Source organism: Struthio camelus, chromosome 3 (genome assembly GCF_040807025.1).
Source record: "Struthio camelus isolate bStrCam1 chromosome 3, bStrCam1.hap1, whole genome shotgun sequence".
In the NCBI taxonomy this organism is placed as follows: Eukaryota; Metazoa; Chordata; class Aves; order Struthioniformes; family Struthionidae; genus Struthio; species Struthio camelus.
In genome coordinates, this window is record NC_090944.1 from 21,525,880 (window position 1) to 21,553,141 (window position 27,262).

The 27,262-nt window shown below is 35.5% G+C and overlaps 1 protein-coding gene across 3 annotated transcripts in view; it reads left to right on the top strand.

Moving 5' to 3' along the window:
• The window catches only part of NBAS (NBAS subunit of NRZ tethering complex), a 187,445-nt gene that overhangs the window by 114,103 nt on the left and 46,080 nt on the right, over positions 1 to 27,262 (top strand). For all 3 annotated transcript variants that reach the window (XM_068937157.1, XM_068937158.1, XM_068937159.1), the window contains 5 exons: positions 1,313 to 1,563; positions 3,573 to 3,907; positions 11,876 to 12,094; positions 13,100 to 13,302; positions 22,201 to 22,290. In XM_068937157.1, coding sequence (XP_068793258.1) covers positions 1,313 to 1,563; positions 3,573 to 3,907; positions 11,876 to 12,094; positions 13,100 to 13,302; positions 22,201 to 22,290 — 1,098 coding nt within the window. The remainder of the gene's footprint in view (positions 1 to 1,312; positions 1,564 to 3,572; positions 3,908 to 11,875; positions 12,095 to 13,099; positions 13,303 to 22,200; positions 22,291 to 27,262) is intronic.

Below are 27,262 nucleotides of genomic sequence, written 5' to 3' on the forward strand. Positions count from 1 at the left end.
TCCTTTGATGTGACCTAAGTTACTAAAAGAGGTATTAGCGGTGAAAATTGGCCACTGCCCGCTAGTATATTTTTGCTGTTATTATTCATACTTAGCACATCAAAATGGATGGCTTTATCAAGTTGCCATTCAAATTTTCATCCATGAAAACTTATGAAAATGTCAGCGAATCCTGTGTTGGCCTCAACCAGTCTCGCTACTTCAGGAAGACTTTCTTGACCCTTTCAAAACGAACACAGCATAAATTCAGACACTTCCAGCTGACTCCATAAAAGAGAGTGGAACAGAATCTCTCTCACTCTCTATTTTTTTTTTTTTCTTTTTCCCCCTCAACTGGAATAAAAATAGGTGTGCACCAAGGAAGTCTCATCTGTAGTTTATTCATTTCCCAACAGAAAATTTTATCTAAGATCTGAGGAAATAAGTCAGGAAAGATTTGCCTAGGGATGGCTATCGCCTTGACTGTCCCCAGTGTCAAATCATATGCCACCTTAGGTGGTATGTTTCACCTCACAAAATCTGTGAGTAAAAGGCAGTAAGCCTCCTTTCCCGTGGATCCGTCCCCCTGTGCTTAAAGAATGTTCTGTTATCTCTGACAGTACAGCAGATACATGTTGGACACTGCTGAAATAATGAAGTCATCTAGGTATTTTTTTCTGAATTGCTAAATTCATTTTTTGGCAAAAATGTGCAAAGGTAATCCCTATCACACTACTTGCGTTCAGGTATGTTTTTTCATGTTATGACAAAAAAGGTAATGGAAGAAGTTAAACTTAGGTAATAATTACATTTTTTTTTCCAATCAGTTCAAAGACTATTTTATAAAATATTTCCAAAACAACAGAAAGTGTGCTTCATGTCAGGAATTCCCTTACTAAAGTTCCATTGGATTACCTTTTTTTTGCACAAAACTGTAAAGTACCTGTAATATAAGTATCATAGAAATAGCTTCTGTAGCTGAAATGTGAAACTTCAGTGAAGTTTTTTATCTGAGTTCATTACTCTAATTGGACTATAAACACAAGTAACATTATTCTGTGCAAGGAAAAATTGTGTACAGATAAGTATGCGTAGCTTTTTAATGTCTGTTGCAAGATCATGAAATACAAGAGTTCCTTAACTTGTCTCTGTGCGGAATAACAGCTATCTAAATATTTATGAATGAATGATTACTGCCAAAATGACTTACAAAGTTGAGCCTTACTGCTTAAGCAAAGAAAAAGTTTTGTCCTGTCTCCCAAGTATGATGAAAAACTGTTATGTTTCATGGCCTGCCCAAGCCTTTAAAACCAATATTTTTTCTTAAACACAGGTTATCTACAGTGGAAATAGAAGAGAGAGCACAAAGGCTTGGTCTCTTTGAGACTTTGAAAACCAGTCCTGAAGCCTTACATGAGCACATGATTAAGTATGTTTTCCCAAGTATCGAAGGTAGAGATCACCAGCGACTGCTTTATTATTTTACACTTCTTGAAAACTGCGGTTGTTCAGAATTTGTGAAGCATGCTGTTAAACCTGAAACTCACATCCGACTCCTGAAAAAATTCAAAGCAGTTGCACCAGGTAGGAGGGTTACTAGTGTTTTCATTATTATTATTTTATCTTTATAGCTGTATTTATTTATCAAAATTCTTCAATTATATCTTGACTTGGTTATACTTTTCTTGTTTACACTTGCTAGGTAGTTCTTTTCTTTAAATGAGCATATTGGGTAATGCTGGTTCTAATGCTGGTATTGAATGCTGGTAATTCAGTAGGTTAGTCATGTCTTACAGGAATAAGTTCCTTTTCTCTCTATTATTGGAAATTTAGGTTAATCTATCACAGTAAGCAGAAGAAAAAATGTTTTAAAGTATTTCTGGTGGTGGTACAGGTTAAAATTAATTCACATAATGAATCCTTAAAAACCACACACACCTCCTAGAGCATATTTTTTAAAAGAGCAAGTTATACATTGACTATCATAAGTGCTTTCACTGTTTTAGTTTACCTTTCAAAAGTCTTAAATATGTAATATATCACAAACACTACATCCTGTGTCTGATAATGTAGGCTACTGGAGAGTATTCTGAAACTTTAAGCATCATTTCAGTTTGCTTATTACTGTCAAATAGTAGTAGTATCTTGAATTTCAGCTGAATGACTCCTCACTGAGTTTCAGAATGAGGTTAAGAAAAATGTGTACTGTATGGGATAACCTGCTGTGGGTGTGAATTAGTTGTTCAGTACAGAGAACTGATGTGTATGCAGACATTAGCTTTGCTTGTTGCAGAATTTAGAGAAAATGTACCTGTGAAATCAGATATTACAGAAACAAAAAAAGCAGTCATTTTCTTGGAGATGATCATTTTTTGGAAGCCTGACATGCATTGGTGCAAAGCACTTGCAGCTTCCACTGAAGTCAATGCATTTCGAATACATAAAATTCTATATGATGAATAGTACTAAAGCTGGGTACAGATTTTGTGAGATGAAATACCCAGAATGAGAGGATAATCATGACCTAATCATTGTGCCTCAATTGCCTATGCATAAAATGGGAATAACTCTTAATTTCATGGTAATATTCTTCTTTGTGTGTTAAAACATTAAGGTTTTATGGTGATTGTTAAATAAAAACCTATCAAGAAATTACTTTTTTGTCTTCAAAGATACTTTTAAATGTTGCTTAATAAAAAAAGCTCTGTCAAAAAAATAAATCTGTTCCATGTTGCACCTTTAATCAATATTCCTTCAAAGTGTAGCACAGTTTATGGAAGTTTGCCTATGGTTATAGCCCTTAAGTATATGAATAAAGATATTTGACAATAGAATTCAGTTGTCCTACAGACATCTGCAACGTGAATAAAGTAGCATTGTTGCTAGGAGTGTTTTGCTGAACTCTCAGGAAAAAAATATGTTTTGGAAAGGGTAACTGCCATTCCTTTTAGTCAATAAGCAGGCCTTTAAGACTTTATATTTGCTTATATATGGTGATTTTTATAATGAATTGAGTAATTTTCAAGAGTTCTCTCCCTTCAGAAACGTGACATCACTCTTATTCTATGCGTGTCCATGTAAATGAAACTACATGTCCCGTCTCTACTTGACCTTACTTAATTTATTTGTGATTAATTTCTTGCATTTTTAGTAAGTTCTAGTTGTTGTATGATCAGAATACATACTTTTAATTAATGAAGACTTAAGCGAAGAGGTGAATGGGTGCATGATGTTTTGTAGGTTTTGGATTAAAAGGTAATAGCATGCATGTGTATAAACACTTATCCTTTTGAGAATCTGTTTCTTTGGCTGTCTGTTTACCTTGATAAAGGTAAAATATATTCCATAGCTTAAGAGATTTCATGTGCATCAGGACAGCATAAAATTCCACTGTTATCTGCATGTACAACCCTGTCTGCATCCATAGTCTGTCAGTATGTGTCACCTTAAAAAGAAGTGAAATGAAATGTTTTTTAGTTCTGCAGATACTGCTGTAGTACTGATTGTTTTACGCAGAAACGTAAAGAGTCCATGAATGGATTTAACTGTTAGTAACTTTCATTTTATTTGCCTCTTTCTCCTTCTGTCTATAGGTCTCAATTACAAAAAGCTAACAGATGAAAATGAGAACCCTCTAAGAATACTGGAACCTGTCCTTACAAGCCAAAATATCTTATCTATTTCCAAACTGACTCCCAAAATTCCTAAAAAAGATGGCAGTATGCTGTCACCAAGCTCTATTTATGCCATCTGGTTACAAAAACTTTTCTGGAATGGTGATCACCATCTCCTTAAAAAAACACCCGAAACCATAGCTGAGTGGCTACATGCATATGATGTATGTTCAAAGTACTTTGATAGACTTGATCCAAGTGATATTATCACTTTTATTGATGAAATTACCTTTTCTTCAAAAGCTGTCACAAAGGTAAGCAGATATGGTTGAAGAATTTCAGGCTTCAAGTAAAATGCAATTCTCTGTAGTGCCAAAGAGAAAGTTCTCTGCAATTTTTACATGTTTTGGATTGTAAGGGGAGGAGGGGTTGATACATTTATAAATGTGTTAATCTGCAGCCTACCTTTCTCTATCTACTTCTTCTTTTTGACAGTTATTACAGAAAAGATTTTTATTTGATTTTAATGGCAAGTGAGAGGATTTAGCTCTGTGAATGAGAGGGATTTTTATGGAACCTCAAAGTCTGTTTTCTCATTCAGCAGAGAACAAGATGTTCTTCTCTGTTTATTTCACTTGTGCTCGTCCTAAAAATTGATTGTGCTGCAGGCTTCTGTTTAGCACTACACTTTTGCATTCTGAATAGGATGTTCCACAGAGAAGAGTTCTGGGCCAGTGCATATGATTTCTAGGCACTGTAATAATATGAATGATAAACTATCATAATTTCCATTTGGCTGAAAGCCAAAGAACCTGCCTTCATGGCTCTAGCACGTACTACCAGATCTGCAGGGTTTTTTTGCCCAATGAGGGCTGCATGTAAAGATATTTATAACATTTTTTTGACTTGTGCTTTGTTTAGTATTTTTACTACCAAGCACAGAAGAACATTAGAGATTATTTACATATTTCCTTACTGCAGGATCTTGAGATGTTGTCTTCCATAGCTTTATCAGAAGAAAGAAAAGAAAAGGGGAAGAAAAAAAAAAAAAAAAAAGAAAGAAAAAGCTTAAGAGGAAGCCCTTTATTCTTTTTGTCTTTAACTTCTCTATTCTGGATTGTGCTTATTTTCTGAAGTTGTTTATTCATCCTGTTATGAGTTGTCATTTGTTCCATCTTTGATACTATTTTAGTGTTCCTAAAATATTAGAATAAATTGATTAGAACCTATTTAACGTATATCTATACCAGAATTTATTTGGTGAAAAAAAGTTTGCTGTTCATTGGAACACTGGGAAAATGATAACAGCTTTGTCACCTCCAAATTTATACTTTGGTCAGTTGCTGCTCTTTATCACTAGTTCCTTCAACTTCCTCAAAAGCCTTTTCAACAGAACTGTTGTCCCATTTATCACATATTGATCTGTCATAGCATATAAACTTATAGACAGTTTCATGCCTATCTGGAAAGACTGACACTTATGCTGAGGTCTTAGTTGTGTAACCTGATCCCGACCTGAGGTAGCCAGGGGATGAGATGCTCTAATGAGAAAAAATGCGGGCTTCACGTATGGCCGCTGGTAGTGGCTGCTTTCGCTTGAGTATTTCAAGGGTATTTATAATTTACTCCTGAGGGAGAGGGAGGATGGGTAGTCTCTGCTACTTCTGTGTTTTGATTTGACTTCTATCTACTTAGGATTCTAATACTGCTTCTCTAGTCTCAAACGATGAGTGGGAGTAGAAGGAAGGAGCTGCTGATGGCAAGGGTGTTGTGCAAGTGTCCGAGCAGAACTGCCCAGCAGAAATCTGGCAGCTTTTTGGCCAGAACCCAGAGTCATAAAACAAACTCTGGAGATGTTTGAAGTAGTTCGTCCGATCAACTGATTTAGCGTATAACCTGCAACAGGTTTCGGAATAAAATGACTGTTTAGGCAGCTTGTCTTGCCTTAGAATCCAATCAGTAATTTTCAAGTGGAAGTATACAATGCAAACATTTTGTTTTAGTTCCTGAAAACTCTCAGAGGTCTCTTTCCTCTAGCTTTGGTCTACAAAATGTTATTATTTTGAATCAATGCGAGTCATATGATCATCTCCTGCACCTACTCTTTTATCTTCAACTCTCTTCATTCATCGCTTTCCTTCCATCACAGTTTTATGGCCGAGAATTATTAGTATATCAGTTTCCCATTCCTGTAACAGGTATACATTTCTGTAATTCACAGAAGAATTGATGTTCAGTATAGATAGAGGACTGGAAAACACATCATGGTTACTATGAAACTACTCTTGATCAGGGAGGGTAAAGAAACAATCAAGAAAAGTCTGAAGTAATGAGGGGTAGTGGGAAGCAGACAAAGTAGGTAGGAAAGAGCAGTTACTCTAGAATCTTAAAGCAACGTAGGGTGCATTAGTTAACCTTCCACGTCCAGGGTACCATTGCTGTTTTAACCATGAGGGAACTCAGGAACCTGGCATCATCAGAGTATCCCTGTTGTTTCTATGTATCAGTAGTTACAAGGAGAGGCGGATAACAGGCTAGACCCTGCCGCCCAAAACGATAAGAAGGTTCTTCTGCTTGAATATCACTTGATACAACAGAGAGCCTGGAAACAGAATGCTTAAATGTACAAAAGGGAATTGAGGCACAGGGTTTTTATACTCACTTTCTCCTCACCAAAAAGAAGTTGCAGAGAACAGGAACATGCTGGGCTTTGAGAGAAAGGGTCCTCTTGTTCACCTGTCCCCTTCTGCTTTCTTTATTGTTGTTGTTGTTATTATTATTATTAGCTCATGTTTTAGCATGTGAAACTCCCATTTATGTGTAATGTCACAATTATAGCATGGAGCATAGATTGAAAAAAATTCAAGATGGGAAAGAGGAGAGGGCCATCGGTAGGTCTGATTTATTACAGACTCCTTCTCACTGTCACATACTGCATTTATGTGTTGTGTGAGGATGCTGTAACTGCTGTTTCATCATTGCTTCTCCTGCGCTGATGGTAAATCAACATCTGCGAGGAAAGTGGTAGCAGCAAAAATTGAAGGATAATTAACTTTGAGGAGAGAAGATTTATGATGAGTTGAGTGAGCAGTGACTGAATGGAAAGGTGAATGAATGAGAAACATAAACTGGGCAAAGGAGTTGAGAGAGTGTCTAAATTGAAGAAGTGGAACCCACTGGCACTTGTGAGAGGGCGACTAAAGTTCTACCTGCAGAGGAGGACTGATGTGTAGGTTTGGTGCGCGTGTGTTCTCATATAAGTACACATCTCTTCTCCCATGTTTATTGCAATCAGTAGAAATCCGTTACCCCCTGGAAGAAGAGACTCCTTTCCCCAACCTTAAGAGTTGAGAGAAAAGGTGACATTGGGTGGTGGAAAGTGTGGAAAACTGTGCGAGCAGAGATATATCTGTAGTGGGACTTTTGCACAAAGCAACGCTATTAATGTACTGGGTATGAGACAGATGAGACTGCTTCCTAAAACTTAACATTTTTTGAACTACAGCATATCCTGTAGGAAATACTCTTTAATTCTGGGGGTTTAAATGTGACTTGTGAGTCCAGTGTAATTATTGATTGTTCTAGTGGCTACTTTTTCACTGTTTATTTTTCAAAATGCCTTTTTGCTAATGTGATTTTGCCTAGTTTGAAATTCCAGCTATTGGACCTTTTGTCTGCTATACTCAAGAGGTAGTTATCAAACTTTGATTTCACACTCAGGCATTTAGCAGAAGCCGCTTAAACTTTATTTTGATAAACTGAATGGACTGACCTCTGAAGCCTTCTTCTATTTTTGGTGGTTCTTTCTTGCATTTTTTTTTTCCTTCTCCCCACTTCCAGGTCTTTCATTATTTTCATAACTCTTTTTTGGACACAGTTATCAGCATCTGTCTTCAATTGCGTCTGTCTCTGCTTTCTCCAGTGTTCCAGTTGTCTCTGTGGTAAACAAAGCAGGTTAAGTTCTTTGCTCTTACTTGGTACCCACCTCACACACTGGAAAACTGCATTGATCCTTTGACCACCACAGCTTGCTAGAAGTAAAGAGAGGGTTCTTGCTTGTGGTATATCTACTCAGAAAAGCTCTTAATTCAGAATTGTTCTTCACATTTTTCTGACTAAATAAATGATATCCCTGCTGTGTGGTAAGTATAGACTTCTTGATTATATGGAAAATAGAGATTTGTCCCATTTGGGATATTACAATCACTCGGTAGAGCTATGGCTAATGTGTTTATGCATGTATTTTGAGCCTGTCATTTTCTCTTCTGGCAGCTGTATTTGTTTTTAAATACTGCATACTTCATAAAGCCCTAATTATAGTAATGATCGTATCAACATTTTTGATCTTTTTGATGGTTTCCTGTTTGTTCTCCTTTGTGACCTGCATGAAGTGGTTTAGGTGGTTTAGGGTTTTTTTGCTCTTTTGTTGATAGGGTTGCTTTGTTGGTTGTGCTAGATAGCCTGTTATGTCTTCAAAGAGTCATCTGTTTCAGAGTTCATAGGTCATTGCCCTAATCTTTATTGACAAACATTATCCTAAAAAAAAAAACAAAAAAAAAAACAAGAGAGAGAAAATAACAAGTGAAAATAATTGCTCTTTATTTCACTACATTTTCATTATGGAGGATACATGACAAATGAGGATGGGTACAATGTGTTAATTAGTTAGAAAAGACCAAAGCTTTCGACTGCAAGAGTAGAATAAAAAGCAGTGATATAATGAGACAGGTCTTCTATAGAGGAAGGAATGTTCCTTAAAAATTACAGGCTATTCTTCATAGCCTTTTCTAGTCTCAGCCACATCTGTTCAAACTATGGCTGATGGTATTTTGCCGTTTACAATTCCATCCTTTATTAATTCTCTCCTGACTTTTGGTGCAAGGGAAGAGCTCTGCCTTTACTTTAATGGTTTTAATTGAAACTTTGAGTCCTATTGCCTCTAAGTCAGTAATGCCGTTTTGACCATCTTCCTGCTTAAGTTGGGATACAATGTCCTCATTTTGACTGCACACCAAATTGGTGTGTTATGGGATCCTGTTGTGATTCTGGATACTAACTTGTATTTCATTTTCATTTTCTCTTTCAATTTTAATGACTTTTAATGCCCTTTTTAATAATTATGTAAGAAGCTTTGTGTAAAAGGAGCTCCAAGTAATATTCAGTTTCTCTTGGCTGGCTCATTAACTTCTTGACACCATGTAAAGTGCCAAGGAGAAAGAGAGCGCATGACATTGCCTGAACGTGTACAAGAATTTGTTAACAATGCTCTTATAAAGCACAACTGCATTCAAATGTTAGCTTTTGAATTGCTGTGCTTCTTTTATCACTTAGGTGCTTAAGTTCATTCAGTTTGTCTTGTATGACATTGTATTCTGCATGGTTATTGATAGTAAGTCTTTTTTTTTGAGATCAATACACTTTTAGGCATTCCTTGCCTTGCCGTGGTTATTGAATGGTTATTTGAATTTAAATTGTTTCAAGAGTTCATTATAGAAAGCTTCACTAATGCCTTTCTTTTAACTGGTTCCTTACCTAGGTTAGAGCCTTTACACCAATCTCCATATGAATGAAAAATAATGAAATAATAGTGGTATAGGAATTGGGAAACATCTTTTGTTATTCCATATCGGTTTAAGCCACTTCTGAATTAAGTAATGTAATTTGCTTTTTGTTCTAGTATGTCTGGTCGGCTTCTGCCTACAAAACATTTGTGTGGTGGAAAATACAAAGCTGGGATTTGGTGGCAGAGAGGGGAACTGAACCTATGTTGCTGGCATCCTAGGTTTCTGTCGCATAAAAAGAGAGCTGTTTCCTCCATCTCAAAGTTGCATGTTGATCACTGGCAGTAGGAATGGCAGTGTCACGGTCTTCATTTGCAAGTGAATGTTACTTGTACAATACTTTCTTAATGCTTACATCTTCTGAAGGAAATGGGCTTTTGAGATGAGTTTTTACCCTGAGGAGTGAAATCTGTTGAGCTAAAATTGTATGTGATATTATTTGATTTGAAATTGAAACAGATTTTTAGAATTTTTCATTACACATTATAGCCTATAGAATTAAAAGTATCTTTAAACTGTAAAATCTTCTTAAAAAGAAAACTTCAGTCTTCCACAGGCAAACAAGGATTGAACTAACCCCTAAAGCTATTCATTGTTACTGGTTATGACACCAAATTTCATTACTGAAGCTGATTATAAATACGGAGATAGCCGTTCATGTTTTGGAATGAAACAATCAGAAAGTGATTTGTTGATAGAGCTGCATTTTATTACTACACAAATAGCAATGCAAAAATAAAAATAAAAGTAGTGTTAGAAAGGATCTCCATTTTTTTAATGCTTTAATTTGTTTATGCTTATGGCGCTGTAACTTCTAAACAAGAAACATATCACACAGTTCTCTAGTATGTATAATGTTTTCTTTTTCCATTCCTTTTAACTGCATTTTGAGCATTAGAATGTACACTAGAATGAGAAAGACATGAAATATGTAGCGGGTTTCATCTTATTAGGTTTACAAAATGCATCTGTGGTCATTATAGTTTCTTATAATATCAAGATTGTCACCTTTTCCTTGCTTATAGTAAAACCTGATGCTGAGATCCTGTTCTCAAGTAACAAAATCCTACTTAATTGCTTTTGGTGGGAATGGAACTTAGTTCGTTTTGGAGTTGAATGGTTAAATGCTCTTCCTGTTTGCTCTATAAATGCTGCCAGTGTTTCATAGCTCTTACAATAATTGTCCCCCCTCTTCTTTTTTCTTTTTTTTTTTCCCCCATTGACAGTGTCCAATACATCATTACGGTATTTCAGAGCAACAGTACTAAAAAACTGGAGTAATCAATGTAATTCACGTACCATCTTTTTTAGAAAAAAATTAGCCATATATGCTTCAAAACTTTCTATTAACTGATTTTATCAAGTTTTCTGCAGCTTTACAGATAAGTAGCCTGATTTATGATATAAATATCAAATTGACTTTCTTATAAAGAATGCTATTGTAGTCTTAATTTTCCTCTTTCTATGGTAATTGTCAGAAAGTATATTGTAAGCATCCTTAAAACTGGAAGTATAATTTTAAATTAATAAATTATACATGAGTGTTTAAAGTCATACATCAGACTGTTTTGGACTGCTAGTTGAAGTGATGTGTTTCCTGGCTTAACAGCGCAGCAGTTTGTTACAAGTACTAGTAGTCTATATAAAGAGTGTTTCCACTTGTAGCCCTTTCCAAACACTGTGAATTGTTTTACTTCAATAGTCTTGGTTTCTAGAGGCTTGGAGATCTGTCATTATTGCCTGATTCCATCCTGAAGCAGTAGATTCCATTCCTGAGCACAAGAATGACCCTTCATGCTACCTGGAGGGTTAAGGGGGAACTCCTTTCAGAGGATGTACAGTTCTGTATCTGGAAATCCAGACTCTGTGATAAGCTTAGTGGAAAAAGCAGAGTTTCTTGTTTCGTTTAATGGTTGGATATTTCTTAGTTGTGAAGGTCAACATCATTTACTAGTGGTGTTTTATATAATTTGTGCTTTAAATAGGGTGAGTTGAAAGGAATTTGTGTATCTGTTATAAGCACTGTTTTGTAGCCTGCAGCTTTATAAAAAGATGAGTAACTGCAATCATATGCTTCTGCTCAGAGATTGACAAAAGCTTGAATAAAGCTGTGAAATCTTCATGGCAATAGAAACATTGCCTATACTGGCATCCCTCCTGGAAAGCCGGAGTAGTAGCAATAAACGTACAAGCAGGTGAAGGTACCCATGGCCCAAGATAAGTACCTGAAAACTGTGTAGTTGTAGACCTCCTACTGTTTTTTTGTTTTGGTGTGATTTGTTTTACTATGGTTATAGTGTTAGGGATAAATTGCAAATGGCGACCTCAACCTAACAAAATTAACCTTAAGTTAATTTTCACATTTTGGGATTTCCAGTTTGTCTTCCAGAATGATCTCCAGATATCTCTCAAAGCGGAATTAAAAATACAGGTTGTCAGATGGCAGTATAGAAAAGCGATGAAAATTATTATGGAAAATAAGTTTTATAGGTTTTATTGTGAGCTAGGATCAACATCAATAAAAGGTAAAGGATAAGAGGCAAAGACATATATGGAATTCTGATACTTTTTAAAATATCAGACTTTGCCTCATATAATATTTGACTTAATTTTATGCTATACTGTGATATGGTGGTGCCATGTAACCTTTAGGCACTGCTGTAATACAGCTGATATTGTACAAATAATGATAATGGTTGAATATTCTGTAATCTTTTTCAGCTGCCAGTTGAAGCCAGGATAGAAGTGACTAAGAAGGCTATTAAAGCAGTTGAGCATCTTTCTGAGAAATCAAGAAAAAAGCCTTCTGAAAATGACGTGGAAGATACTGAAACTGCATCTGTTGCCTATGAAAAAAGTCTGAATCATCTGCAGCAATCTCTTGCTCATTTGGAAACGCTCAGTCATAGTTTTATCACTTACTTGAAAAACAGCGAACAGGTAACAATACATTACATTCACATTTATTTAAGTATTTTGCAGCAGTGTCCTGGGTGTGCCTTTCACTTGGAAAGTTCAATTCCAAGTTTCTGCATGTTTCATTAGAGATTTAGATTTGATGAAACTTTAGAGATTCACTTGACTTACAAATTTTAACTATCAATGTATTCAAAATCTCTTATTGCTACTCCTGAAAATTTAGTCAACAAGATCCGTTATTTTTATTGTCACTGGACAGATTGTTGCAAGAAAAGCTTAGCTGAAAGCTCTTGTCTAGAAGGCATAGAAGTTTTTAGAGTCCATAGTGATATACAGCAGAAATAAATATACAAAAAAAAATCTATGATAATAACTTACTGGAAGTTTTTACTGAACTGTGTTGGTGCTACCTGAACATTCCCAGAAGAGTAGAAACTAATTGTATCATTGAATAGCTACTACTATTGAACAAAGATATAATTTCATCAAGGAAGTATTATTTTCTCTTTTTATTTTTAAGAAGCTGGGGCCAAATTAACAGTTTCAAGTTTCAATAGTATTAAAATGATCCGGATTTTATTAAAGCCTCCAATTTTGCACAAGTTAACAAATTATTCGGCAAAGCTTCTGCAAATGCAGCTGTATTAGGTATGAAGAGTAGCATAGGTATGACTAACTTTTGGATTTTAAAGGACGCTTAAGAAAATAGAAGGCTATTACAGAAAAATTATTACACTAATCAAAATTTCCTTAAGATTATTATGCTTTATTACAAAAACCTGACTAATCACATGCTTGTTTTGAGTGTTACCATAAGTAGTAATGATAGAAATCAACCTTATATCATATTTGATAATGCTTCATAGCTTTATTTTTTGTTAACCTGATCGTTGAAAATTCACTACCATCAGTCTTTCCCATTTCATAGCAACGTGTTAAGTCTTGGTGGAATTAACGACACTGAACAATATCTATCTGCAAATAAAGAGTACCCTGATTCATGTTCAAAAACTTATCTATTCACAGGATATGCTACAGAAGTATGGCTACTTATATGATTTATCAAGGTCGGAGAGAGAAAAAATCCATGACCAAGCAGTAGCCATGTGTATAGATGGTCAGCCTCTGGACATGATACGACAGTTGTTACAAGTGGCTGTCGGAGATTTAGGTCTTTCTCCCAAGGATATTGTCCAATGTGCTATAAAAAAAATTGTATGTGCATTAAGGTAAGTATGCTGTAATTTGGCCCACGAACCTTTCTTTGTTTTTATAGTAGGTACTTTTTCTCTCTTTTGAATCTGTGGATTTTGCCAAAAATTGGGGAATGACAAAAAATGAGTTCTTAGACTGTTTGTGTTCCTGCTGACCTGTAATCTCATACAGCTGTGGTAGTTCTCTAAGTTCAGGAAGCCTATGTGGCCTGAACAAAACAGGCCACAGAACTCTGTTCATTAGGCAATGCTTTTAGTTAAAAACCTTGACTCTACAATGTGATTCTGGTGTGTGCGTGTGTGTGTGTGTGTGTGCGTACATGCTTGTGAATTTTTGGAGAGTTTACGCATAATTCCACATAATTCTTCCCTCTTAAGCAGAAGGTCGAAAGACCTGGCTGTTGGGAACAGGTAGTGGGTAGGAAAAGAGATCATTCTCTGAGTTTCTGATAATTTTCTGATATTTTTTCTGATATTTCTTTTTCCTTTCCTTCCTCCTCCCTCTCCCTTTGTGCCACCCCTTCTTCTCCCAAATTAAGCAGCAAGCGTGAGTACTGCATGCTTCCCACAGCACATAAAAGCAACAATGATATCCTTAAAAAAAAAAAAAAAAAAAGCTAATTTATTGGAGAGAAACAAATTTTTGTGATGTTCGACTGTCACTGTTTCTTCCTGCTTTTTAGTACCATCATCCTAGCAGCATTCCCACACACTGTTCCAGGACCAAGACCTCATCTCCATCTTTTTTCAGGATTCACAGCTCCAAAATCTCAGTGATTGTCTTTCCCGTAGCATTATGCAAACCAAATAACCAGTCTGTTCATACAACCCTAGTGAACTGAGTCGTCTGTTATGGTTAAAATTAGGGAGAAACAGGCTAGGAGAACAGAGAATTCAAAATAACTGGATTCCGGCAGTTTATACTTACATATCCCTGAATAATTCTATTAAGACCTTGGCAAGACTTGGGCAATGCAAAGCATCATGAACTACAGCTGATGCCGAGCATCTTAAAATCTCACTGGCAGTTTGAAAGAGCAGAGTTTAGACTGTGTCAGGTCAATTACCTTAACTCCACGATGATCTTTGAACTGAATTAATTACATTCCTTTTAGTATTACTTAGGAATTTAAATTTTAACACTTGGCAGAAGCAGTCTAAAACCATTGTAATCATTATGAGTTTCTTCAGTAGCGTCATTTTGAATCCCTGGCAAGGAAGGAGAGAAAATTCCTGCGTTGAATAGTATGTTGGCTATTTTGGTTATCATGCAGCACGTGTATTTCTTGACTTGTAGCCCAGAAAGAAGACAGCTTAGATTTCCAAATTTGAGGTTGAAACTGCTTTAGTGTGTCAGGTATTTGGGAGAATACAGTGATCTCTGGGAATATAGAACCATTGCAAATACCTGAATAAATAGGTTTATGGACACAAGTGAAGGAAAACAAGCATACTATTTGAAAAGCTGTTCTGTGAGGTAAGATTCTTTTCCTTCATTGTGTTTAAAGATCAGTTGTAGCCCAGCTTGCCACTCATAATAGCTCCTCTTAAGACTTGGTAAGAGATTTTACAGCTTTTGTGGCTGTGGTGGTTACAAGATTCCTTTGCCACATAGTATGAAACTTCAGCATGTCCTTTGAGGTCTAGCCTTTTTCTTGCCTTTCATTATTTTTGAGGATAATGAAATGGTAGGGGTTATGATTTCAGAGTTCAAATGACCGTCCTTGAGGCTAGCGTACATGGATAGGGATATGTGGAGATTGAAGGAGTCTGTGAAGATGCTGCTGCTCTTTAACAAGCTTTGGGATATGTGGAAGTTCATGAATATTTGTAATTGGATAACTTATCCCCTTTGCTACCAAGGAATTAGCTCTGTTCCGATTCATGCCTCAGTGTGATTGAGCAAGAGAGCAGCTGAGTCTTGATGCCCTCTGTCAAAACAGCTTGGCCGGAGAGCACATCCAGGCCACATGGCTACTACATGGTTGGACTAAAGCTGAGCGGTGATGTTTTTAGGGTAAGAAGCAGAGAATGAAGTTCTAGGATTTTACATCCCTGTTAGTATTTTTATTCCCAGGAGAAAGACTCCAAGTTCGTTTTTTGCCATTGTTGACAGTTTATCAATGAGCTTTTTTCTGTGGTGCTCTTTCTCCTTCAGAACAGCATAGAAGTGTTCACTTTTGCTTTTCTTTCTGCTGTCACCTGAAATCAATTCAGCAGGGATTTTTTTTTTTTTTTCCTCCCCCGAGGCAACTCCCTTGGATTTGATGTCGCAGTGTTGCCTGTTGCCGTTTCTTGGCCTGACTTATGATGCACTGAATATCCCAAACAAGATACCATCAGATCTGGGATCAGTAGAAATGTTTGGAGATTTTTTTTTTGTTTTTTTGTTTCGTTTTGGTGGGGGAGGGGAAGAGGGAAGAAGGAGGTAGACAGTTTGATAGCATTGATGAGAAATGAACAGGTATTTCTCACTTAACTTAGTTATTCAGAACTCTTCAGAAGTACTTTTCTTCTGAAGAGATAAGAGCAACAAGTAAGAGCGTTCTACTATTATGTGGCTATTAGACACTGCATCACTTTTAAGACCAGCTTAGAAGCATAGAACTTTGTGAGAATTTCTGTGGTTCTTCTGCATGCAGAAAAACTGTTGTTGGTAGGATGAAGTGAATGTGCAAACCAGAAGTACAGAACCAGTTCTAGAATGGAATTGCCTACATCTGTACCTGTGCTTCAGCATTTATGTGTCTGTTACAGCAGAATGAAATGTCACAGGTGAGAAGAAGGCGGCATTTCAAAATACTTGCAGCCACCTTTGGCGGAAACTTGATTTTTTTCCCTGTCAGCTCAGTTCAGGAGTTGTTTTATGGAATCTCAATGATAATAGAGCTTTTGCATAGCAACGTGCATAACATTGTCTTTTTTGGATGTGTTTGTCCATCTGGTGAACAATAATTTGGCTTTAGGTAGTCATTATCCTGCTGTTCATAGCTGGAATACAGCAGCATAATACATCTGGATATGAAGCTCACACTATCTAGTTAATTCAGCTACAGTGAATCTCATTAACATGTGGACTATGATAATCAAAATTCTCCTTTCCACTCTGCTTCTTATCCTATTTTTCTGTGATTTGAATTATTAGTTTTTTATATGCACCTCAAGGCTAAGGGCTGGAAAGTTAATGTAAAGTTCTCAGGCAAAGACCATGATCAATAAGTCCTGTGCAGCCCTTTTCAGTAAAGAAGGGAAAGCATATCTCTCCAGTGGACGAAATGGAAGAGGCAAAGGAGGAAGAATTAGAGGCTGCTGATACACTCAGGAATTCACCACTTTACATTTGGCGTGTGGTGTGCATTCCTTTGACCAGTCTTCTTCCTTATAAATATGTACTGATATACCAACGCAAAAGGTTGCGAAACAATATGCCCTACTTTATTTGCTTGCCTATCTGGAAGAGGATGAGATGAAAGTCATAGGGTAGATAATATTCATATTACTTAATGAACTACTGAAAGACTGTCTAATAGAATAGTGAAGAGCGTGAAGAATAGTAAAGAACATGAATCTAGCATAAAATAGAATAGAAAATAATTGATGTAATATCCTCCCTCTTATGAAATTCAGTGAAGGGTTAATATTATAAAGTTGCTTCACTCTAAGCAAACTCTAAAAAAATAGTAAATACTTGAAGGAAAGGTTATTGCTTGGCATCGCTTAAGCTTGCTGGCATTGATATCATCAATATGAATGAAGGTGGATGTGTCCCTATGCCGCACCGAGATGTTAGCGTTCAATCTAGAGCATAGCACAAATCAAGACATACTAACCAAAGCATTCTGTGTAACCCTTCCATTTTTGCATTCATGGGAAAAAATATGATAAAAAGTCTTGCTTGTGTGCCTGGAATGCCAAACTACTATTCAATACAAGTAACATTTCCTAGGAAAACTCCTAAATTTTATTTATTGGAACTTGGATATATTAAACAATGTGGTTATTTTCTACAATAGTTTTGAATGGATCATGTTGGAAAGTTCTTTTTATGAGGATTAATTTTTTTAAAGTAGTAGTCAGAGGCGTATAACTCCATTTAACTAGAGTTTCCTTGGATTTTCAGTGGATATGTTGACAGCAAATTTAATTGAAGTACTGTAGCCATAAATGAAACGGGCCTGTATGAATGTGAAAACTTAAGATTAGCCTCAGTGATTTATCCGAAAGCTAAACAGATCCTAGCACTGCTGTGACTCAAAATATGCATCGTTTTTTTCAGTTTCATAATTACAAACCCCACCTTCAAATACCATGAAATGTCTCTTGTTATTAAAATATATACTTCTCTTGCAGAAGAAGATTGCCTTTGTAAAAGATCATTTAAATTTCTTCTTGCCTTCATATTTTCAATAGTGTAGTTTCATGGGCTTAAAATCTCTCATGCCTTCTCAGAAACAGCGTCGATTGGAAAGTAGTTATTTGCCTAACTTGAGGTGCCTGTTTTCAAGAGCAGTATTGTCCAGTTTTGTTAACTGCTTTTATTAACTACTTTTTCCTTGATTCTCTAGTTTTGGTGCACAAAATTCAAAGTGGAAGCCTTTTCCCTGGTGTGTATGGAGTCTCTCCAGCAGAGCTCATCTACTTGCTTCATGTAAAAACTGTATTTGGTAATTTCTTGAGTTTTGTATGGAAACAGCTGCTATCGATAGAATTCAGCTGCCTCTTGAGTAAAAAATCTGAACTTTTGAAAAAATAAAAGATTTTGATAACATTAGTAGCCTGATTAGAGTTATACAAGTTTCATTTTTTTCCTTTACCTAAGGTCACTTGCATAATTATACTGGAGGCTTTCCATGATGTGTGCAATTAGTTTTAGGAATGTTCATGGATGATAAAGAAGAGTTCTGTATCTTCAGTGGAGTTTTCCTACCTAGGAGTCTAGGTAGTCAGAGAAGACTGTTCAAGATATTATGGTCTTCATTTACAGCTGCTATATTTCTTTTTTATGTATTCAGATGGATACATTATTTCAGGAGGTAAAGCCCGTGTTATTAGACTTGGAGTAGTTAACTTTAAAAGAAAATTAAAACAGCAGGTTTTTCAGTGTCCCATCTCATTTGATCAGGGTTCATACAGGGTAGATTAGCAACTTGAAAATTATGTAATTTCATAGTAATTCTGATGGCAATGACTGTCTGACATTATGACTTTTTTCTCAGCTTGGTATGATAATATCAACAATATAAGGTTTTTCTATTTCCTGATATGCAGAGTAAATGCAAACGAAAAGAGGAAAATAAAGCTGGAGAAATAAGAGAATATCAAGTATTTTCAATGAATAGCATAATTAGGTTAAAAGACTTGGATGAATTTAATTTATTTTCCCTTCAAGCATTCCTTGTACTTGTTTACTGTATTTGAGGAAATTCTTGATTAAATATGCATCACTTTTTCTGGCACTGGATTGAAATCAAAATAAGCCTTTATCAGTATAATTACACCGTGCTCATACCTAGAAGTTTCGAGGTGAACACTGAATCCTGTCTGCTCTTTTTAACATGCATAAAACAGCATATAATCTGTGTGAAAGACTAATTCTTCCTTAATTTGTTTCCGTTAGTAGCTGTCTACTTTTCATCATTAATTATTAAGAAAAGAGCAAGGCAACAATCTTTGTGGAAACTTGACACAAGATTATTTGTCTTGTGAACTATAATCTTTTTTAGTTTGTCTAATCATTCTTAGCCAGTATAGGCAATCTTAAGCTTTAAAGAAAAAGTGGTAGCTTTCAATCATACATTAATTTCAGGAAATAGCATTATTTCATTTCAATTGATAGGTTTCGTTTCTAGTTTTTTTTTTTTCTTGTTTAGAATAGCTTATTTATGCCTTAGATTACTTTTTTTTTCCTCCATGTATTCTTTATTTTCCTGCCTGTTGATAGAATAATGTTTATCTATCTGTAGCAACTTCCATATGACAAACTCAAAGCTTTCTGTAGAAGTTAATAAGTTCACTGTACTCTAGAACTGGCTTTATAGATGGATTACCTGAAACAGAGTGGTTTCCGTTTTCAGAAATGACCATTAACTTTGGCATATATATTCCTTTGAGATTTTTTTTTTGAGATGCCCAAAGCCTCATTGCTAAAGGAGCTAGACTTTGATTTCTAATTGAAGATGCTAAGGGCTTTTGAAAAACAAGACCTAGCATTACTTAGAACTGTTGTCCAAAACTGAAGACACCCAAAATCGAAGGTTTGATGAACATTCTCTTTTGATATTGCAATTTGTTTACATGTAATAAAGATGACTTGGAGTGAGCAGAGCTGATAAGTTCTCAATTTCTGTGTTCCATGTCCTGTGCCCTAACTATAGCCTTTTTTCCTTTATATTTCAGACAGCCATCATCCTCTGGTCAAGGTTTATAGGTATTCTTCTAGTTCTGTTATGCAGTACTATATCAACGTCTTTAAATGATGACTTTTTATTACAAATGTGTTCGAAAAAACACAGGAAAAGCATAATAATACAGGAAAATTAAAGTTGGCCTGTATTTATCTTTGCTCTTGGAACCTTTCTTAAATCTTCTTATTTTCTTTCTTTTCTTTTTTTTTTTTCACTTTTTATTAAAAAAAAACTTTTTTTTAACAAATCTGAAACCATATGAATGTAGTTGCTTGTGTAAAAGTTACGATTTCTACACTTCTTCTACACTATTGGTGTCATCTACATGTGGAGTCCAAACTGAAAAAGGCCTTTACAAGGCTCCCTCCCCAGTGTTTTTCCCTGAATCACTGGAAACTGGCCTGTGCCTAAGGTGGGATATTAAGGGAGCCAGTTCTCCATAGCACTGAGATGGTCATACCCAGTGCCAGATTGTTGTTTTGTTCCTATGTTTAGGGTCATTCTGACAACTAAATGCAGGTTTTTTTTCCCTTGTATGTTTGAAAATAGACTAATAGCTTTGGAACAGAAATTGTCTCTCTCGGGAATCTGAAATCCTGGATACTTCTGAAGCATAAATTATAATTTGATGATTTCCAAATGTTCTCAAGATGTTTAGAGACATTTTATTTATATATCTTTATATATGTACACAACATTATATATACATTAATATTATTTATAAATTATATATCATCTAATAAATATATGTGATTATGAATTTATATAATTATATAATTATTATATAATTATATATGTTTATACATAATATATATTATATACATATAAATTATATATAAAATATTTAAAAATCTTTCACTCTTCTGAAACTTACTTAGCTGTAAAAATGCATTAAATGGCATTAAAAATGCCATTTCTATGATAACTTTATGTATGTAACAGTATTTTTTGAGGAAAAGATCTGTGAGGTTAGCTTCCTTTTTATGAGTGGACTATAGTAACCTAAAACAAAGATGGCAAGCTAAACCTAGATTTCCTCTGCAACAAATTATCTTGCATCCATTTTGAATGGAGTCATGTTTTGATTTTAAATCTAGTGCTACTGGCTGACATGCTAGATACCTATTAATAAAGTCTTCCGTGCAGGAAGACATTAAAGGTTGTAGAAACTCAGGTCTGTATGGAGAGGTCATGCATAGAGTTATTTTTAAAGTGATACAAAAATTTATCTTACTCAAGTAATGAATGACAAAATTAAAAAATAAAAAAAACCACTCTCATAGCCTTTATCAGAAGATACGTGAATTATTGCAGATTTTACACATTGCAGTCTGCTATATAGTAGATTTTTTGCTTTTACATAGCAATCGGGAGTCTGAACGTATGTTAATTTTTTATTAAGAGATTGTAAGTCACAAGTGTAAGAATTTGTTGACATTTTGGTTGCAGAGTAGCTTTGACATGCTGATGAGCTGTAAGGAAAATGCATTGCACCTCTGGTTTTGAGTCATCCTCAAAAAACTACCTTTGGGATTATTTGCCTTTCATTCTGTTCTTAATGCAACATTAAGTATTGTATTGGTTATACCCTGAGAGGGGCATCACTATTGGTTTTCTAGTTCAATCTAGGCATCATTGCCATTAAAAGGATTTCCACAAAGAGATGCTGCATGCTTTCTTGGAGTGTAAGTGAGAAATCTCCTCTCCTTTCAGAACTCGGTCACATCTCAGGTTGCCTATTTTCCTAAGAGTCATGGCAGAAAATGTCACTTTTATTGCATTAGGGGTGAAGCTTTCATTCTGCCAGGGTGGCTTTCCTTGTGTATACTACCTCCTGAGCTGCAGAAGAACGTTAGTGTGCAGCTGGAACGTCAGATGGGCTATGATTCACGTTCTTCTACTTCTACTCATGCATAGGCAAACTCTGTTCCATGTGCTGTTCCATGGCTGGCTGAGGCCTCCCCTTTCCCACAAGTTGTTCTTGACCCTGTGCCCCCCTCCTTTTCTCTTTTGTTGTTCTGCTGAGCATGAACCTGGCTGATCCGACTGAAAATTAATCCCAGAAGGGGAAAAGAATCAGCTGGATCAGCAAATGGGATTCTTTTGACATCGATTCGAATTTGCTTAAACTGATAATGGCACTGCAAGATGAAGCCGGGGTGGGGGGGCATTTATGCATAACTTTCAGTCTGTGTAGTCAATTTTGATGAGATCTTCAGGGTAACAAGATTACATATGTATATCTGGCTGAGGTAATGTGTTAGAAATGCTAAATTTTAACTCTCCATTTTCTTTTAAGTTTCTCTTAAGTATTTTACTACCTGTCTTTCCCACTCTTTTTTTGTTGCTACTCACATTACTTTGATGTGAAAGTAAACGTATTAATCAAGCAAGGGAAATGGAAAACTGTCACCATTATTGAACAGTTCATATATAGCTTACAGTTGGACAGATCTAGATAGAATATGGAGGACCATTTACAACTGAATTGTATGTCTTCCGTTTACAGTGGAGATGGTGATTCTTCTACCTCTGTGAAAAATCCGCTTGGAGTCCTAGAAGGCATCGTTTCTGCAGTCCATGCAAGTGTTGAAAAAGGGTAAGAGCTTATTGTGTGGATTCTTTGGTTAAGGCTTTGAAAGATGGATCTTATGAAAGCATGACTTTTATTCATGGGTGTATCTAATGGGCTTGCAGTTAATTTTCTAAGATTTTATTCTGGAACAGGCTGTCATTTATACGGTTCAAAATTTGAGCCCTTTACTTGACAAGCTGGAAGAAACCAAGTCACTGAACCTAAAACTTGGTCAACCATGTATTATGGTCATTTGAGGAAATAGTATTCCTGCTCTGACTACTGCAGATTGTATATTTACCAGAAGTAGAGTACTTCACTGCTTTTACTTCAGTTTATTAGATAAACTATAAATGATAATGATACACTTTTAGATATCTAAATTTATCAGTATTTGTTAGGTTTTATTGCAGAAATTTTACAAATGCTCTATAATGCCTCTCCTAAATTTGCTCTCCTTTTTTTCTGGATGACCTTATTTCAGGTCACAGAATGATCAGTCTAGCTCACTGACTTTTCCCATTGCACATCTAGGAAAGAAAAGGAGAAAAAATAAAATGGAATCTCAGTTTTTCTCCTAGATGTGCAAGCTAAGAACTTTTAAAAAGCCATACTTTCTGGTAGCCAGAAAAAGCAGTTACACTATTGTGTGTAGACTCCTACACTGACATTAAATTATATAAGTACAGTAGTATCAGGCTATTAGATGCTGAAGTTGACTGATTGGATACCATAATCTATGTAAATCTCGCTGTAATATTTTGCTGTAGATGGGAGTGTAAGTACTGTTTTATCCAGAGATACGCTTTCTCGAATCTTTTATTTATATACATTATTTACATTAAAGTGTTCAAACAATAAGCTGCGGTGGAGATCTGTGTAATAATAACACATAATAACACGTGATAATAGTAATAATTAAACAGGAGTTTATTTAGATTCATTTAAATATTTGTTCTTATTTACCTGTTTAAACTTCAGGTGTTCTGTTTACAAAACATAAATCTTCCCCTCATATAAACATTAGCTGTGAGCTCTGCAGAACTCTTGAAATATTGCAGCAGACCATCTTAATTCTCATACTTCTAATATACGGTTTCAATGCCACGAGAGTCATTTCTAATTTAGCTGAAGTTCTGAGCTGAATAGCATTATTCAGACAATGTAAAGCCTAAATAAAATTGAAATCAGGGCAGGCTGAAAACCTAAACTGTCAATGTTTATTATTTCAGAGCTGCAAGACAGGTTAAATTGGTGTTTTCTAACTGGTATTACCTTCCCATCTATCTTGTTAAGATAAGTAAGAGAACATTAGTTATAAGTCACGCTCACCTGGAATGACTTTCTTTCTTTCTTCAAAAAAAAAATAAAAATAAAAAATAGTAGTTCTACTTTGAAAGGCTACTGAAGGATAGCTGAATGTGGTTTACTGGTTTGTTACATGTCCATTTAGAGCCAGTAAGGGCTAAAATGAATTCCTCTCTCTGACACTGCTAGCTGCTTAATTGTGTTTGTGCTAATGTGTGTAGTGTAAATACTTTCACATAGTTAGACTGTATGTAGTCTAATGCACTCTTTTTAATAATCTAATTTAGTTAACAGGTTAATAATCTAATTGTCTAAGTCAGAAAAAAAAATTTCTATGAAACATCTCTTTCTCTCTCCTCTGTAGGGAATATGGTCATTCTGTAATTATTACCATACTAGAGCATACAATAATTAACTTGGCCAGGGATATTGTAGAAAAGATGAGAAATGGCTAGAATTATAAGCAGCGGAAACTATAGTGAAAGTAGAGAAGGTTCCTATAGGGAAAGAAGGAGAGTGTAGGGTAATAAGAATAAACTTCAGATACAAAAATGTCATACTTCAAAAGCAACCAGTCCGATTGGTTTTCCATAAAATCAGATGGTATGCAAGTACAGGCATCAGTCGTGACCAGATAAAATAAAAACATTTACATTGTTAGGTGCTAATATCCAGTATCATTATGATTATATTATGTTATCATAGGTGAATAGATGTTCTTCTATCATATTACACGGTTATTTGAAGAGGTTTTTGTTTGTTTGTTTTTAAGCTCTTACACAAGAGAGAGAGGAGATGGAGAGTGTGTAGAGGCAGCAGATGCCTAAAGGAGCATTGGAACAGGTTGCCCAGAGAGGTAGTGGAGTCTCCTTCCCTGGAGATATTCGAAACCCGTCTGGACGCGATCCTGGGCAATATGCTCTAGAGGACCCTGCTTGAGCAGGGGGGTTGGACTAGATGATCTCCAGAGGTCCCTTCCAACCTCAACCATTCTGTGTGATTCTGTGTGTGTGTGTCATCTCTGTAACCATTTCCCTTAGATATCTGCTCAGGTGTTTAGGATAATATCATTGCTAAAGTTAAGGTGCTTAATTACTGCATGCAGCACAGCTCTCTTACTACAAAGGTGTTTCGTCAACACAGTAAAGTTTAGTGAGTGAGGCTGTATTAGTAAAGGATTAGAGGCTAGTTATCTAACTTCTCAGCCAGCATTGTGCCCTGGAAGGTAGGCTTTGCAAAGATGAAACAGAGATACTGACTTTCTTTTGACAGGCCTATAGGTTTAACTGGTAAAGGCTGTAGTCTTAAAATAATGGAGTTCAAATGCTCGAGAAAGCTTAATATCACATGACGCTGATTAAAAACTTGCTTTATATGGATTTAATAAGCTATATGAGAGATACATTAAAATCTAGTTTATTGAAAATTTCAAGATGTAATCACTGGATAAATAGTAATGAATGAAGCTTTTTTTTTTTTTTTTTTTTTTTTTTTTTTTAATGGGATTCACCAGGAGTTTATTCTTGTTATTACAATACCTAACTGTCTAGATGATACTAATATTTTAACTGACATGTGAGGAAGACACAAAACGTGTTGCTATAACAAGTCCCCTTCCAAGCCTTAATACTCTGGCTTCCTCTGAGGCATCATACATTTTTTATAACTGAGGACGGTTGGATAGTTACCTCTGATTTCCTGAGGTGTATGTTTGGTTTGTCTGCTGTAGTGTCATAATTTGAGTGGATTTAGAAGTAATCTGGGGGAAGTATGTATTCAAAATTACTGAAGGCTTCTCAGAATTTCTCACCTACCGTGATGCAGTTTGTCTGCTGGACTCATTTTTATGACTCTCACATAATGACCCAATTTCAGCCTCTCTCGCCGTGGTAACACTAGATTCTCTTTGTGTTCCAATTTTTGTGCAACTGAAGTGTTTGGGGAAGGTATTTAATAATAGTTAATAGTACATGATATATAGAGGTAAAACTGGATGATCTAGTGATTGCTTCTGAGTCTATTGGTATTTTAATTATATTTTTATTTTAAAATATATTTAATTACATTTTAATTAAAGTAATTTTAAAGATATATGTCCATAAAAATTAAGTGCTTTGTCCTAACATTATATTTTGGCTATCCTGCCTGTGGCTATCCTCCATTAGTTTTTCTTGGTAGAGTGACTTGATAAGTGTCCTTTCTAAAAATCAACACAAGCGGGCAAAAAAAAATCCCTGAACAACAATGATAAAAGATTGTAGGCATTTTTAATCTACAGCCATTTCCAAGCTAGACGAGGAAGATACAAAGCCTCTATTACGACCTTGTGCTGTTGTGTTACAAGATTCCAACAAAAAGCCGATATGAAAACCTATATGCGAGAATATATGTAATTTTTCATAGTCCATTAAACAGATGAATTGCATTTTACGAAACAAAGATAAATTAAAAAAAAAAGTCTTAAGAGTCTACAGAGAATGATGCTTTCTCTGATGTCTTATAATAGGCCGCAAAACTTTGTGAAATGAGTTTAATGGAAAGTATATGCGTGCTTCCTTTAAACTCTGTTAATTAGAACAAAATAAACTAAACTAACTTTGATTCCAGTATTAAAAGTTCTGGACAACGTGCAGTTTCTTTTGAACCTGCCCAGAAAGCCATACCCTAGCAGTAGTCCTTATTATATATAGTTATAAACAAATATTTTTTTTCAGATGCTTCAGAAAAAAACAATCTCCTCTGGACAGTTTATGCATATAGGTAAATGGAATGTTTCATCTTCATCTTTTTATTTTTTTTAATAATAATTTATTCAAAATGAAGTGTATAGGTTGGACTGGTATTAGAGAGTAAATTTGACTCTTGCCAAACTGTATTATGTTCTAGAAGAAAACTTCAGATTGTTACCTGAAACATGTAAGCATATTTATGTTCCCTTGAGGGAGGAAAAAGAATGTAAAGCCCAGTGACTGGTAACCAGGAGCAGAATTATTCAACTGAAAAAAGGCATTACAAATGAAAGAAATGGCTTCAGCTCTTCAGTAGCCCAGGGCCCTGCTTTGTACACAGACAATCTTTGGTCTCTTTGATGGTTTCATCAAATAACTCTTCCTCGCTGAAGCATGTATATTGTACAATTCTTACAGTGTTAATATGGGTATGATCAAGCCTATAATGGCCTAGGTGATAGGAGTGTTTAGAAAAATGCACTACAACAAAATGTGTGATTTGCTCAAGTAGTGTGTTGTGGTACCAACTGCGGTACTCATTCACTAACAGGCATGCAGACATAACAGTGCTGAAATAACTTTATCAGCTTTATCTCCATTTTTTTTCTGCATGGGCGTCTTGCATAACATGAGGTATTAAAAGAGAGCAGAGGCGTGATAGTTACCCACTTCGTAGGAAAAACTCTTTGTCAGGATGTGTGAAACACATGTTTAACGCTTCTTTTCAAGCATGGACAAAGTGGTGGGATCTTTCTGCAAGCTTGCTTTTGAACTCTGCCGAGGCTGAAGTGAAATCATTGACTGTAGATATAAAAAATATTTTCATTTATGATCATGTACTTGATAGTTTTCTCGTTTGACTACAGAACGTTTATGAGCACAGGGATGTGATGAAGAGTGTCTTAAAGTGTAAAAGAGTTAATATGGGACTTGATCCTTCCAGTGGTTTGGTTTTGCTT